General features: G+C 43.1%; 1 protein-coding gene and 1 non-coding gene across 10 annotated transcripts in view; both read right to left on the reverse strand.

Annotated features, from left to right (window-relative positions):
• LOC110971897 (eukaryotic translation initiation factor 4 gamma 1) overlaps positions 1 to 13,863 on the reverse strand; it is a 47,129-nt gene that overhangs the window by 9,761 nt on the left and 23,505 nt on the right. For 6 of the 9 annotated variants that reach the window (XM_022222336.2, XM_022222330.2, XM_022222322.2 and 3 more), the window contains 12 exons: positions 9,891 to 9,983; positions 9,082 to 9,172; positions 6,721 to 7,734; positions 6,460 to 6,548; positions 6,044 to 6,230; positions 5,265 to 5,398; positions 4,880 to 5,005; positions 4,366 to 4,776; positions 2,609 to 2,755; positions 2,147 to 2,383; positions 1,952 to 2,056; positions 163 to 453 (listed from right to left, as the gene is read on the reverse strand). In XM_022222336.2, coding sequence (XP_022078028.2) covers positions 163 to 453; positions 1,952 to 2,056; positions 2,147 to 2,383; positions 2,609 to 2,755; positions 4,366 to 4,776; positions 4,880 to 5,005; positions 5,265 to 5,398; positions 6,044 to 6,230; positions 6,460 to 6,548; positions 6,721 to 7,734; positions 9,082 to 9,172; positions 9,891 to 9,983 — 2,925 coding nt within the window. Of the gene's footprint in view, positions 1 to 162; positions 454 to 1,951; positions 2,057 to 2,146; positions 2,384 to 2,608; positions 2,756 to 4,365; positions 4,777 to 4,879; positions 5,006 to 5,264; positions 5,399 to 6,043; positions 6,231 to 6,459; positions 6,549 to 6,720; positions 7,735 to 9,081; positions 9,173 to 9,890; positions 9,984 to 10,817; positions 11,117 to 13,863 lie in introns of those variants that run through there. The other 3 variants (XM_022222353.2, XM_022222349.2, XM_022222314.2) reach the window with 3 other exon arrangements.
• LOC127536957 (small nucleolar RNA SNORD66) lies at positions 2,839 to 2,896 on the reverse strand. Its single transcript, XR_007946212.1, has one exon. It is a non-coding gene; the product is annotated as a small nucleolar RNA SNORD66 (small nucleolar RNA).

The following is a 13,863-nucleotide window of genomic DNA, read 5'->3' on the forward strand; positions in this document are numbered from 1 at the left end:
TGCACGATGCCGCGCCAACGTTCGTCCGTGTTCCGCGCTCCAGTCGGAAGGTGATTTCTGTTGCATTGCGCGCTCACTTCCGCTTTTGATGACGTATCGCGCTCAAACGACTCGTCGTTAGTTGCAGCCCTAACCAGGTGAAACATGCCTGTCCTCTCTTACCTTAGTGATTTTGCTAAGGCGAGAGGTGTCAATAGGTCGGTTTTTGGAGATGGGGACTGTATTCCAGCCCTCGTCCTGGGGAGGAGCCCCACGACCTGAAGTGTGAGGGCCCCCACGACCTCCAGGACCCCCTCCACCCATCCTGCCTCCTGGGCCTCCACTAGACTCCTTCTTGGAGATGAGGGCTTGTTGCACCTTCATCTGCTCCCGATGTTCCTCAAGTTCAGCCTCTTTGTGGATCTGGTCGATGGTCTTGGGGCCCTGGTCGCCTCGCCGGGGCACCCAGTTGTTCTGGGATTGATGGGGGAGAACAGAACAGCAGTGAGCAATGACAAAACAACACAACAGCTGCTCTGGTTCTGACATGATTTGCCTTCACAAGGAGTTTTGGATGTGTCTTTAAAAAACACACAAACAGGCAAAAAATAATGATAATTTCAATCAAATGTGTTAAAAGACTGGAAATTTGCTATTTTTCTGTCCATGTTACCTTTAGTGACTATAAAGACATAAGCAACACTGATCTAATTGGACTGAAGTATTTCTCATTTTGGTTGATGGTACCACCGCATAAACATGCATTTCTCTCTTTAAATCAGTGTCACAGTACAACTATTACAACCACTGTGGTCATGATGGACTAGAATTAAAAGGGATCAAAAGACTAACATCCTACTGTCACCTCGGTTGTTGTTGAGAAAGGGGAAAAAAAAAAAGATACAGTATGAGTTACAAAGTGAAACTGGGCCACCACACTGACTTGGAGCAGCTGATTTGTAAAAAAGACCAAAGACAGCAGGTTTTGTAACACTGTGTGGGTGGGACTGGAAGAATAACTACGGGACTGCAGCATTTCTTCAGAGGAATAAGCTCCAACACCACGAGACTGAACTGGTTTCACAAAGCAGAAATAAACAGAAGGAAGTTCAGGAAAATTAAAAAAAACCCGGAAATTACCATGAGACACACACATGACACAACATAGTCTTTTTAAAGATTATGTTGATGTGTTAATTCAGCCAAGAGTAGATGAATTAACATGCTACTAAAAGGGACAGTGTTGTCTCAGCCTACGGCACAGAGTAGCTCTGTGTTTGGGAGCTGCCCTGCATTAAACAGCTGAGGAAGACGCTTCTTTCTTAGCCCGTACATGAGATTCACACAGGCCAGGGCTAAAGGACCAGTGCAGGCTTCTCTGGGCTGTGTATAGCACCACACACAGTCACAGACTACGTCCAAACAGTAAAGTGCACGGCACGTGAAAGGCTACCGATGTATAATCCCAAAACAGAAGAAAAAGGCCAGAATTCAGAGCTAAAGACGTGGTTTCAAATTTAGCCGGCTTAGTCTAGACGTAGTCTTGAACACACACACAGTCACAAAAACTACCACAAAGTGCTAAATCACAAAAACCATGACTGAGCACTTCAAGAGATGACAAATAATTCACAAAACATGCCCGTGCAACAAAAAAGAAATGTCTGAGGACAAGTGATGTGTCAGTAAACAGTATTTAACAATTCCTAAGTAATATGGCAGAATTTCTTGTTAAATTCTCTTGAACAAGTCTGAGTTTGATGAAATACTTTGCTGATAATGGCCTGCCTTTGACATGGAGGTAATTACTCAACATGTGACTCTATACCCAGAGCTGCTTTCACAACACTTCACAGTGACGACTGATTTCTCTCACGACCATTTTCCATGTAGGAGAAAAGCTTGTAGTCCTCCAGCTTTGCATACAAACTAACTTAATGTATACAATATGTGTGTTTGCATTATTATTTACCCGTCTTAGGTCCAGAACATCCTGCAGCATGAAGCGGATCCTGGAGGTGGTCTTCCTCTCCTTTATTATTTTCTCCATCTGATGGAAATACTGGTCCATACGTGGCTGTAGACAAGAACAACTTTTTAGTGAGTGTCTAACGAGCTCTTCTTCCTCCTCACACTCCGCCACTGTGAGTAAATGTGTGTTTTGTACCTTGGCCTTCTCAAAGTCTAGGTCCTTGCCAATGGTGGACAACAGTCTACACAGGCACTCCAGGGACTCCTCGTCATGGTTTTTGAGGAGCTTTACAATGCAGTCGTGCATGATGACCTCTGTGAGCATTTTAAGCTTGAACAGCTCACCGATGAACTTGATGTTGCCCAGAGAGCGTCTCCTGGCCTTGTCTTTAGCGTCTTCTAGCTCCTCAATGAGCCGCTGCTTCTCCTCCTCCTGCCGGGGAAACATTAACACGTACATGATACTGAATTTGTAGAGGAGAGAAGGTTAGCTGTAGCTCTGAAGTTCAAGATATTACCTGTAAAACATCCCTATGTTGAATATAGATGTGATACACAAGTTCAAATACTTATCACACAGCAAAGCTAAACCATCAACAACATTTCCTTTGCGCACAAATAAAGAACCCAGCCCATATTTCGTATTACAGCATTGTACCCCTGATGCAGCTTCCAGCTCTTTCTGCTTCTTCTCAAAGATCTCGTCGTCATCCTTGTCCTTCTCAAACTCCTTCTGGCATCGATTTAGCAGCAGCTTGCGGAATTGCACAGTGGCTCCCGGCTTATCTGTGGTTTGGACTTTAAGCTGAAAAATAGAGAAAATGTGTGTTATAAAAGAACAAACAAAAAAAAAAACACAGAATGTTGGCCAATATAGGTCAAGAGAAGCTCCATCAGTTACATCAGTGGCCCAGACACGTGGAACTAATTTAAGGTCGTACTGGAGTCAAGTAATGAAATTTGTAACAAACATGATACACAGAACTGCCAAAGCATGGTTGGATTTCATACCAACAGTAAAAAGGCAAATCTCAACACCAAAACTGGAGATGATCAAAGTTTGTTGAGCTACTTCTTCCTACTAAATATTTAATATACACTTTTAAATCAATCCAAGAAATAGTCAATAAATCACCTTCTCTCATTTAAAAAGATTGTTGGTGGAATTCAACTGCCTACTACCAGCCATGTTTTCAAAAGGTAATGGAAACAGCTAAATTTTAAAAACTACATACAGTATGCTCGCTTGAGCTGGTTTTACTGTTTTTTGACAAAGGGTTAAAACATATCATGGAACAAGGAATCATCTTTTTTGAATAAGTGCTGACATAGCCAACATTTAACATAATTTCTTCTGTTGTCGCTTCCAGGCGGTACAACACACGGCAAATATCAGCTGACATAAAAGAATATTTACAATTTGGCTAACTGAAAACAACAACCTCCATTTCTTTCTCTTGTCAATGGCTATCGTATGCTTCTTTTTCAAGCAGTGTGTCATGTGGCCCATAATACCACCTTCTGACAACATTACAACCTAGTTTATTTGCTCCAAAGCAGGTAATGAAAACAAGCAGATTTTCTTCTACAATACTCTAAAAGTTTACTACAAATCCGCTTCACTATTATATGGGAACATGGTCCGTCCTGAGATGAACCCCAGAGGTCCTGAGATGAACCCCAGAGGTCCTGAGATGAACCCCAGAGGTCCTGAGATGAACCCCAGAGGTCCTGAGATGAACCCCAGAGGTCCTGAGTGTCAGAGCTGTTTGGAACCAGAAGGGCATATACTATATCGGTGGTTTTAATGTTGTGGCAGATTGATGTGTCTGCAGTAGGAGTTGAGGCAGCAGGATACTCATCTTATTTCTCAGTAAATAACCAGTGAGTTGAAGACTGAATCAAATGCTTCAGTGCTTATTATCAACCAATCGCATAAACATGACCGATAAACTGGTCACACAAATCATTATTTTGAGGTAATGATGTTCTTTTACCCTCAATGAAGAAGTCCAGATATCAAACAGAAGAGAAAAATACTTTATACTGACTACGTGAAAGAATTTACAGCACTTTAGCTGCTCAATAAGATTAGAGACAAAGGTAGGGATTTTTCCAGGAAAATCACATTTGAAAAAGTTAATTCCACCTCCAAATTGTTCTCAGCTGCTCAATAAGATTAGAGACAAAGGTAGGGATTTTTCCAGGAAAATCACATTTGAAAAAGTTAATTCCACCTCCAAATTGTTCTCCAAATTGTATTTTGGCCTAAAAAGACACCATCATAAAGCCAAGTTTATCATGTAACCCACCATATTCAGATATACCATAAGGTAATATCTAAATTCTAACAGTCCGACTGTAAATGTTCAGCTTATTAACACATATTTCCACCCTGAGTGTGGCACCACTTACCCCCATAAGGCAGCGGCACATGTTGGCATAGGCCACCGAAAAGTCTGGCTCGGAGATGGCCTTTTCGAAGGTGAGGTCTATGACTCCTTTCAACCTCTCTTCAGTGTCAATAGTCAGTTCCGTCACCTGTTTCATTAGCTGTTGAAACTTCTGAGGGGTCAGCTTGTTGAGGATGCTGCGAACCCGTTTAAACAGGTCCTGGGTCTTAGCATGCTCTGAATCGTTCTCCTCAGACTCCTCTCCCCCGCGGCTGCGAGTAGATTTCTTCAGTGAAGGCTTCCAAGCCTTCTCTGCCTTGTTCAGCTGCACGTCATCATTGAGTGACATGCTGGTGATGATCTTCCTTGGCTCTTTCCTCTGGATCTGCTGAGAGCGACGTGGACCACCAACTCCGATGCCCATACCAGGAGGCTGGGATGAAAGATGTGGGAGAGGTATAAGGGACATAATTTTACTCAAGGACTGTTATCTTCATGAGCAGAACGCAGATGACCTCAAGAAAATGTTAACTTACAGGTCCTCTGCTTCCTCCTCCCATGCCAGGCCTGCCAAGGTTGGCAAAGGAAGGTGTGAAGTCTGGACCGCAGTTCATGCCTGGTAGGCGACTGGGGTCAAGCTGACGCAGAGGAGTCTTATTAGCCTGAACACAGAGAACAACCAGGAATAGAACTTAATTACAGTATTCACTAAAATGTAATGCTGGGATCTTATTCTGGCTTTTAATGTTTCTCGATACAACAAATTTATTGACATTCCATTAATGCTTCTCCAGCGATGAAAAACAAGCAAAAAAACTTCAGTGACTTATAGAACGTTCTTTAATTTACAAACAAGAAAAATAAGCTTGGATTATGTGCTTAAGAGAAATTATTCAGAGGAACAGGAGTAAATATTTGTACCTTGTCTAGGACAACATCACTGATGGCTGGTAGACCCTCAGGCTTGTTCATGCTGGCTGAGATGAACTGGAATCCCAGAAGAAACTCTCGGTCATATTTCTTCTTCTCTTCTGGGTTTATTGGCTTCCATTGTTCTGAAACAGAAGCGTAAAATATAAAATGTTGTTTAACTAAAAAGGTTATGCAACTTTTTTTTTTTTTACCGAGAAGGAAATAGAAACATGTTAGAAATGCAATGCCACCTATTCAACAAAGTGGTGCTGCACAGAGAGAGAGAGTAACCGTAGACTGTAGATACTGCAGTACATCATCATCTCCACAAGGACAAACACTAACAACCAAATCTATTAATTCATAAATTATTATTTTTCTTTAACACAAAGAACATCTTTGAAATATTTAAAACTGGCACGGGAGATTCTCCAGTTTCCCATGACCTGAATCTGCAGGCAGCATGCATTAATGAGCTGCAGAAGAAAAAACACATCACAAGTCAAAGTGTTAAGACCCATGACTCAGCTTGATGGTTTCAGTGAGCTGCTCATAGCTTATTGATCAAATAATCTGCATTGCCATCGTATTACTATCGTTTTCCACTCAACACCCATATCAGCATAAGCACAGTCGGGTAAAATGCCACTCCCTCAGTTTCAATGAAGCAATCACAAACTTAGTCAACTGACACACAGCTAACCTGGGAATCTCAGCAAGATAAGGTCACTGTTCAAACTGAACTGTCAGCAAAGAGCACTGAAAGGTATCAAGGTTCAGAGACCCACCCTCTTTGTACTGGTACTTCTTGTCAGTCGGCTTCGGAGGGTCCGGCTGAATGTTCTCAGCGTCCAGTTTGTCCTCTTTATCCTCCCAAGTCAGGTCCGCCTCCTCTGGGGCAGGAGGAGAAGCAGAAGGAGCCTGGGGCTCTGGTGCTGGGGCTGGTTCAGGCTCTGGTGGGACCACTACCTGCTCCTTGATAAAAGACGGAACAGTTTAGAATCTTAAAACCATTAAAATGTATATCTGATACAGAAAAATGCTTGGAATTGACAACGGTTTCTCTCGTCTTCCTGGACTGTGCTATTTAGGTGTTTATTCTTGGCTTAAATTATTGCATGAAAGGTATGGAGCAACTGTAGACGAGTTAAACAGGTAAGAAAAGTATGCAAATAAATGAACAAATGCTCTTATGCACACACACCTCCTTAAAGGCATCCAGGAGGTCTCCCACCGCCTCCTTTTTGTTCAGATCCTTCATCTTCCTCTTCTTTTTTGGCACAGACACAGCAGCTACAAGACAGGAGACGAGCAGACTCAGACCAGCTCAAACATTTCTGACAAGAGAGTCTTGGTGCAGGAGAATATTTTATGTGGATGATGTAGACCGTCATGCTTGATAAAGGATTTGTGGCAATTTGTAGACAGCACAAAATAAACACACGAGTATGGATAAAGAGCTAACCTTGCATAGTAGTTTCTACGAGGGCAGGGGCAACGGTCTGAGGAGGAGGAGGGGTGTCCTCTCTCTCCTCCACTGTGGGAGGTGGAGGAGTGGGCACTGTTTCCAGGGTGCTGTCAGCTATGGAAACCATCTCTGCAGGAGATGCTGTCTCTTCCTTCGCATTAGATTCCGATACAGGAGCGTCTTCCTTAATAGGCAGGTCGACTGTAGGAGCTGTTTCTTGTACCTCGGGCTGGGCAGGTGCTGCTTGGACGACTGGTTCAGCAGGAGCTTCCTGGACAGCTGGTGCAGGTGCTGACTGGTCAACAGCTGAAGGTGTGGTTTGAACAACCGGTGCAGGTGCTGCCTGAAGGACAGGCGTACAGGTCTGCATTACAGGCTGCTGGCTGATATCTGGCTCAGCTATGGGGCTGTCGTCACGCTCAGCTGTACTGACGGCAGGAGCCTCAGGGTCTTGAGGAGCTGGGAGTGGCAGGCCATTCGGTAGGCAGAGTTCCTCAGGCTGTGCAATGGGGGACTCTAAAGGAGCCTCCAGGTGAGTGGGTGGTAACGTAACAGACAGTTTTTCAGGCTCCACCTCTGCCACACCATTAGTAGTGGAGGGAGGAGCAGGGGATGTGTCCAAAGAGGCAGGTGCCTCCTCTGCTTTAGTCTCCACCTCTTTCACCACCTCTTCTTTTGCCTCTGTGGCTTTCTTGTCCATTTTGTTCTGTGCAGCAGAGCTGGGGACAGGGTCAGGAAGAGGTGCAGGGTACGCAGGTACCTCAGGTGCTGATTGGAGGGGTGGTGTGGGTTCCCTGGGAGGTGGGGGAGCATCCATCACGTCTGCAACAGGAGCGCCTGGTGCAAGTGTGGAAATAGTGTTGAGAGAGGTGTTCTCTGGTTCTGACAGTGGAGGGGCTGCAGGGGCTTTAGTGTTCGTGTCAGAGGACGTAGCCTCTGTGGGGATGGGTTCACCCTTAGCAAGTTCAGGGGTCTTTGACAGAGGAGGAGGTGTAGGTTTCCCTCTGTCATCTGGAGGGTCAAAAGGAAAACATTGTTTTTACTAAGACTGCAGGGAAAATGTTACACAGGTCAGCTGATGACCTTTTTGTTTTAACAGTCAACACTGCATCCAAAAATGAAGTTCTCTGAAAACCTACCATGCGATGTTTACTCCCATAAAATTAGAAAGTATGCCCTCGGTGTGATATTTCTGTCACTTTTCATGTGAACAACTAAGAGAAGCAGTATGAGTACCTTTCTAGGAGAAACTGACTGAAAATAATATCGTTACCCCCATATTTAAACAACTATCAGCTTTCCTCATTTTTGACAGCTGTTCATTTCATTTTTAAGTGTCGTCTTTATAACGGGCTACGAACTCTTTTGGCTTCTGCTGTAGTTGAACAACTTGTTGTACAAACCAGTTCTCATCGAGCATGACCAAACCTCCTTCTACATCTGCGCTGCACAGCCACATATCTAATCCACACCATCCCCTCTAAATCAGCTTTGAACACCATGTCGAACAGTCAAAGTAGTTGCGTTGAATTGGGTCAGTAATTCTGAAAGATTTATGGCTTCACTTAAAAACACAGTAAACTGCACTACAGAGTTTTGAGAAAGTGTAGCTCTGATGTGGGGAGAAAAAGAACAAATAAAAAAACAATAAATGCCACATCGATCTTTAAATTCCTCATGATTTTCACAATGACATCAAAAGAGGAAGGAGCCTTTGTGTCTGACATGATTTTTATACTACATGCCTGAATAACTGCTCAAAAGAAGTCACACTCATCCATCAGGACTTGTTTTGAGTTCCATTAACAGTCTTGGCTAGTAGTCCATCACCTTCCAGACACTGTAGTTTAACATGTAAAGGATCTTCTGTGTCCCCGAAGGCTGTGATTTTTAATGCTCTTATATATACATTTTCTCTTTTTTTTAGTAATTAGGTTTGGTCCCCAACTGCTGCAGTAAGTAAGCAAATTTATGAAACATGAACTCATGCATTGCAAAAAGGGTAACTTAATTCTCTCTTAGCTAAAAGGTATTTTCCCAGTTAACGTTACTCTTAACTGTAAACTGATCTTCAGAGGAAACCATCAGCTGGAAACATCTGATTTTCAATCAGTAAGATAAAACACTTCAAGAACTCTGCTATTCAAGTTGAACTTAGGATTCGCTGAAGGCAAAATAAAAGCTAATAGTTGTAAAAATGCAGAAGGCTGCTCAGGAAACAGGATCTCCAAGAAATCTCCATAAAGTCTATCAAGTATTAGCGGCTTAAGTATAAAGATAATTGAGATTAATATCAGATATAGTTGTATTGCAATCTATGTGTGATTGTGTTAAAGGCTCACTGCATTTTGCACTCACCTGGTCTAACCAGTGCTGGTGTGGCAGCAGCTGTGACGCTCTCACCGTTGGCCTGGGCCACTGCTGTACTTTCTGATCCCGATATGGCTGTCTGTGGGGAGAAATACACACAAAAATGACCTTAGTGGAGAGCACAACACAAATGTTTCCATTTGACATGGGAAAAAGCTGGTTTCATGTTAGTCCTTAGCTGGCTATAGGCACCACATTCAAGTACTCTTAGAGCCAAGAACAAGCCAGTTTGATGTTGACAGGCTGCAGCGTAACACGAGGACTGGCAATCTGCAGCAGTCCTTCTAAGTAGTAACATAAGGACAGTGAGGGCAAATAACTCCTTGTTGTAGATGTAAGTGTTGTAACAGACTAGCCTAACGTTTACATAGTAGAAACTGAGAGAAACATACAGACTGCATGTTTTATGTTTAGATAGATGCCAGAAAAGAGCTGCAGCTGTCAGGTAAAAATCAAAGACTGAACATAGACGATATAACATGAGCGTTAGTAAGTTCTTGTTGCCATTTCTACTGATTTATTCACTCTTCACAATAATAAAAACAACTTTTATTCATACAGCATCTTTTAAAAACAGATTTCAAAGAGTGCTGAGATGGATAAACCAAAAAAAGAGGATATTCATGACAGTATTACAACAGAGAACCAGTTATTCCAAGCAAAAAGAAAAAAGACTGTCTTTCGTTTCATAGAATTAAATTTGTTTTTAAAAATAAAACATGCAAAATGTAACAGTGTGCTGCTTATATATCTGCTGTGATAAATGCTTTACTTCTAAACACTGTAGTGTAGCTCACCTGTGGTGGTGTTGGAGTAGAGCCACTACGGCCCCCTGACATAATCTCCTCTGTAATGTCTCGACCTCCTTGGTTTGGGTCTCTTATTCTTATCTATGGAGAAAAGGAAGCAGAGGAGCTGCTGGTGTAAGTAAACAGAAAACAAAAAGAAGTACAGGCAAATAACATATCAGCAGCACTTGAGACAGAAAACCTACTTCAAACGAAGAAGAGAAAAGAGAAAAATGTCAGAGTGAGCAGAGTGACATGTTTAAAAAGAGCTGCCTTCCCGTGGAGCGACGCCTACAGCCGTCCACCCTTTTTGTGTCCTCCCTTTTTGCTGTGACTCGCTAGATGCCTCGCATTCAATGAAAGCTACATTTCTCACAGCCTGAGCACCGAGACACACAATAACCAAACAGTAACCGCCATGCAAATTCCTCTGCTGCACAGCTGAATGTGTTTCAGCCTCTGAGTCACCACAAAAGCTGTCTGAGGGAGTGTGAATCAATTAGCCAACTTGAAGCCAAATTGCCAAACTAATTCTTCTGCTAGTATGAGCTGTTGTGAAAATGCCTGACTTGCATGAAGGCAAAGCACAATCAGGTCTGACTGCAGAGGACTTTCCTGTGTACACTCACAACACAGGCAGGGGGGAAAAGTGAGCGGAAATCTAATCACTCACTCACAAGGAGTGCCCATACATTGCAAACACGTGTTTTCTATTTGGCGTTTTTTTCTTCCTCCTAATCACACTAGAAGTATTTACTGTATGAAGTCAGAGCTGTCATGAAAGTGCTATGAGCCACAATGCTACGAACTAAAGTGACACAGACAGTCACTCGACAAAATGAAACTGTAAAAGCAACCAACGAACTGCTACAACATTTTTGCTCTCTGGCCTACTTTTGACTTAAAGTGCAGCAATATTTGCTCAGCGCTACTGACCTTTACCTGGTTCAGTCTGTCTGCAACTCCTCTCCCAAAGCTCTACAAACCCTGGTAGGCCTCTCTCATTCTAGGGCTGAAGTAGTCGCTCCAGCGGGCCCTGGGCTGGACTTTAAACCCCCCTGAGCAGGACGACGGGTGGATAGAGAGAGTACTTTCACCTCAGCTCAACTCTCACAATACACATCCAGACTGCGAAGGAGAGCTACACGCCGACAAAGCAGAACAGAGCAGGACTGGGCCTGACTGTCACAGGGCTAGCTAGCAGCTTGACTCACTCTCTCCCTTCACCACACGCTGAACAGAACAGGGCCGAAAAAAAAAGGATAAAGCGACTGGCCTTGTAAAGCTATGGTATTGGAATGTGCACCCCCGCCCACAGAGACTAACAGACAGTTAAAGGGGCCGGAGAGTGAAGGAGGGGCATGGTAAGGGGAATGGGAGGGTTTCCAGGAAAAAAAAAGCTATCATTATCAAATGAGCTGCAGCTAGCAGAAAAACTCCCCCTTTCCTCATTCTCTCTCTCTCTCTCTGTTCTGTCATCCACCAGGCTCAAGTCACTCCTCAGATTTTTTTCAGGCTTTCAGAGAGCAGCAGAGGAAACCAGCCCTGGAGGAGGAGGGGGGATGCCACAGCAGCAGAGGAAGGCTGACTGGTTAGCCCTTCCGGCTCAGAAAGGGGAGGAGATCGGTGGCCACGTGGAGCTGAGCGATGTGCTGACATGTCCTTCAACCCCCTCCCCTCCGCATTTTCTCTTTGACACACGGAGGGACAGCAAGAGAGAAGGAAAGTAGGAACAAAAAGGACAAAAAGTGCAAAAACTGAATGGATTGAGCAGTCAGACATGACGGCTGTAGACTAGAAAATGCTCAATACTGTAACATGCAACTATTGCCACATTTACATGAGCCCTTTAATTCCTCTTTAATTAGGAATTAAAGTTAATTCCGCTTTAAAATCTCCCTGTAAACACTTAACCCTATAAGCTGCAGTCAATTCCAGCCATTTTCAGTACAAAAACATCGCTAATATTTTATTTGTAAATAAAAATATGACGAGAAATACAGGGAATATTGGACGCGCATCACGAGGTGCATTTCCTTGAAAACGACCGATTCGTGGATTATATGCCGACTTCAAGACATGTCTTGGCAAAGAATATTTTATTGGCTTGTTTCGTCTGGATGTCCAAGGTTGGATTATGGCCGTTTTTTGTGGAATATTTTCATCTGTGTGTAATAATGAACCCGGAAATGTGAGTCGCGCTGTGTACGTTGAAGCCGTGTATAGAGAACAGATGGATGGATATTCGTTGTTTGTCGGACAAATGTGTTTATATTACCCGCTGTGGTAATCACATCTGAAAGTGGTTTATACCGGCGGATTCATGAGAATCTAAGCTTTCCATCGGTGTATAGTGTTTGTATAATCGCGTTTGCAGTTTCAGACATTTAGCAAATTGCTTATGCAGATCTCAAAGTGTACCGCGGGCGGGACACTGAAGCGCAACGGGTTAATTCCGAATTAAAAAGCTAATTCCGAATAAACTTAATTCCGAATAAGCTATCTGGTTTATTCCGATGTAAATTCCGAATAAACTAATTCCTGTGTACGTTCTATTCATCTATACAGTTAATTCCGGTCATTCTGTGCATACTTGGCTCCTCACGTAGCGATGACGTAGCGACGTATACGTTCTGTGACCTTACTGGCGCAAGCACATCAAGTGGCGCTACAGAAGTAGTACGCCATTGTCGTGTTGATGTTTCAATACAATACAATACAATACAATAAAAAGCAAAGCGAAAAGCGTGCTTATTAGTTGTTCCTCCATGTTGTTGGGGAAAAGAAATACCGTGGCAAATGGAGTCTGTTTTCTTCTGGTAAACAGGGATACATCATGTCCACTCCCTGTCCAATCAGAATCCTTTCCAACGCGTTAAAGCAGAATTAAGGAAGGGAAATAAACGTGCGTTCCATGTAAACCTTAATTCGGAATTAATATTTCCACGTAGACGCGAAGCACAAAACTTTAATTCCGAATGAGTTAATTCCGAATTAACAAACTTCATGTAACCGTGGCCTATATAAAGTCTGTGTACTTTTTGGCAGCAAAATAGAACTGTGGGGTTACATGTGCAATGCCTGTAAATGGAAGATCACAGATGGCCCACAGAACAGCCTTATTTCTGTTGAAGTCTTCCTTACAAGACATCAAAACTCTACCTGCTCTCTCTCAAAGTGCATCACTCCCAACCGCCAAGAATGCAAAGTCTGTAGCATGTACTTCAGCACACAAGGAAGCCTTTACATAGGTCCAAAGTACAGCCACCACTCACTAAAGCAGTTTTGTGGTTCAATTTCTCCCATGACTCCTGATCTGTTATCTTGAGTTGCAATAATGCGTGCGAGACAGAGACGGTACAGTATGGGTCGTGGCACATGGGATGGACTGGGAGAATCAGTTGCATATACTTTAAACTCAATCATAACCACTGTTACCACAGTCTCAAATATTAAAAGGATGATTACATGAGAGGCACAAACTGGGGCTTCAGTTCGCGGAGAGCTACCACATACCAGGCGAGGGCCATCTTAGAGAGCGGAGGAAACACTAGACATACTGTAGAACCAGGGAATACGTCGTACAGCAGATTAAGGCAGAGCAATATAAGGTCAAGTTCACCACTATGTTTCAATCTGTAAGCTGAACTCAGCGTCCAGACTCATAAATGATCTTCTGAGAGATTACAACACACCAAGCGGAGTTATATTACTTCAGCACCGTCAGATCATTAGATTGCCCCTGGAGTAAAAATTTAGTGTTTGTTAATATCACTGCAAGGGAGCTGTACTTTTTTTCACTGAAAAAGGTCAATGTTGAACAATCACGTCCCACATTCCTCCTCTTATTTTCAGCCTACACTGACTCTAATGCTCAGTTAAGATTTAGAAAATGATCAGTTTATACCATTTGGTAACTGGACAGATGTGATCTGTAATGAGATCTAAAACCTGCAGCATTAAATCTTTGTGGCATACATTT

This window comes from Acanthochromis polyacanthus, chromosome 13, assembly GCF_021347895.1.
Source record: "Acanthochromis polyacanthus isolate Apoly-LR-REF ecotype Palm Island chromosome 13, KAUST_Apoly_ChrSc, whole genome shotgun sequence".
NCBI classification, from domain to species: Eukaryota; Metazoa; Chordata; class Actinopteri; family Pomacentridae; genus Acanthochromis; species Acanthochromis polyacanthus.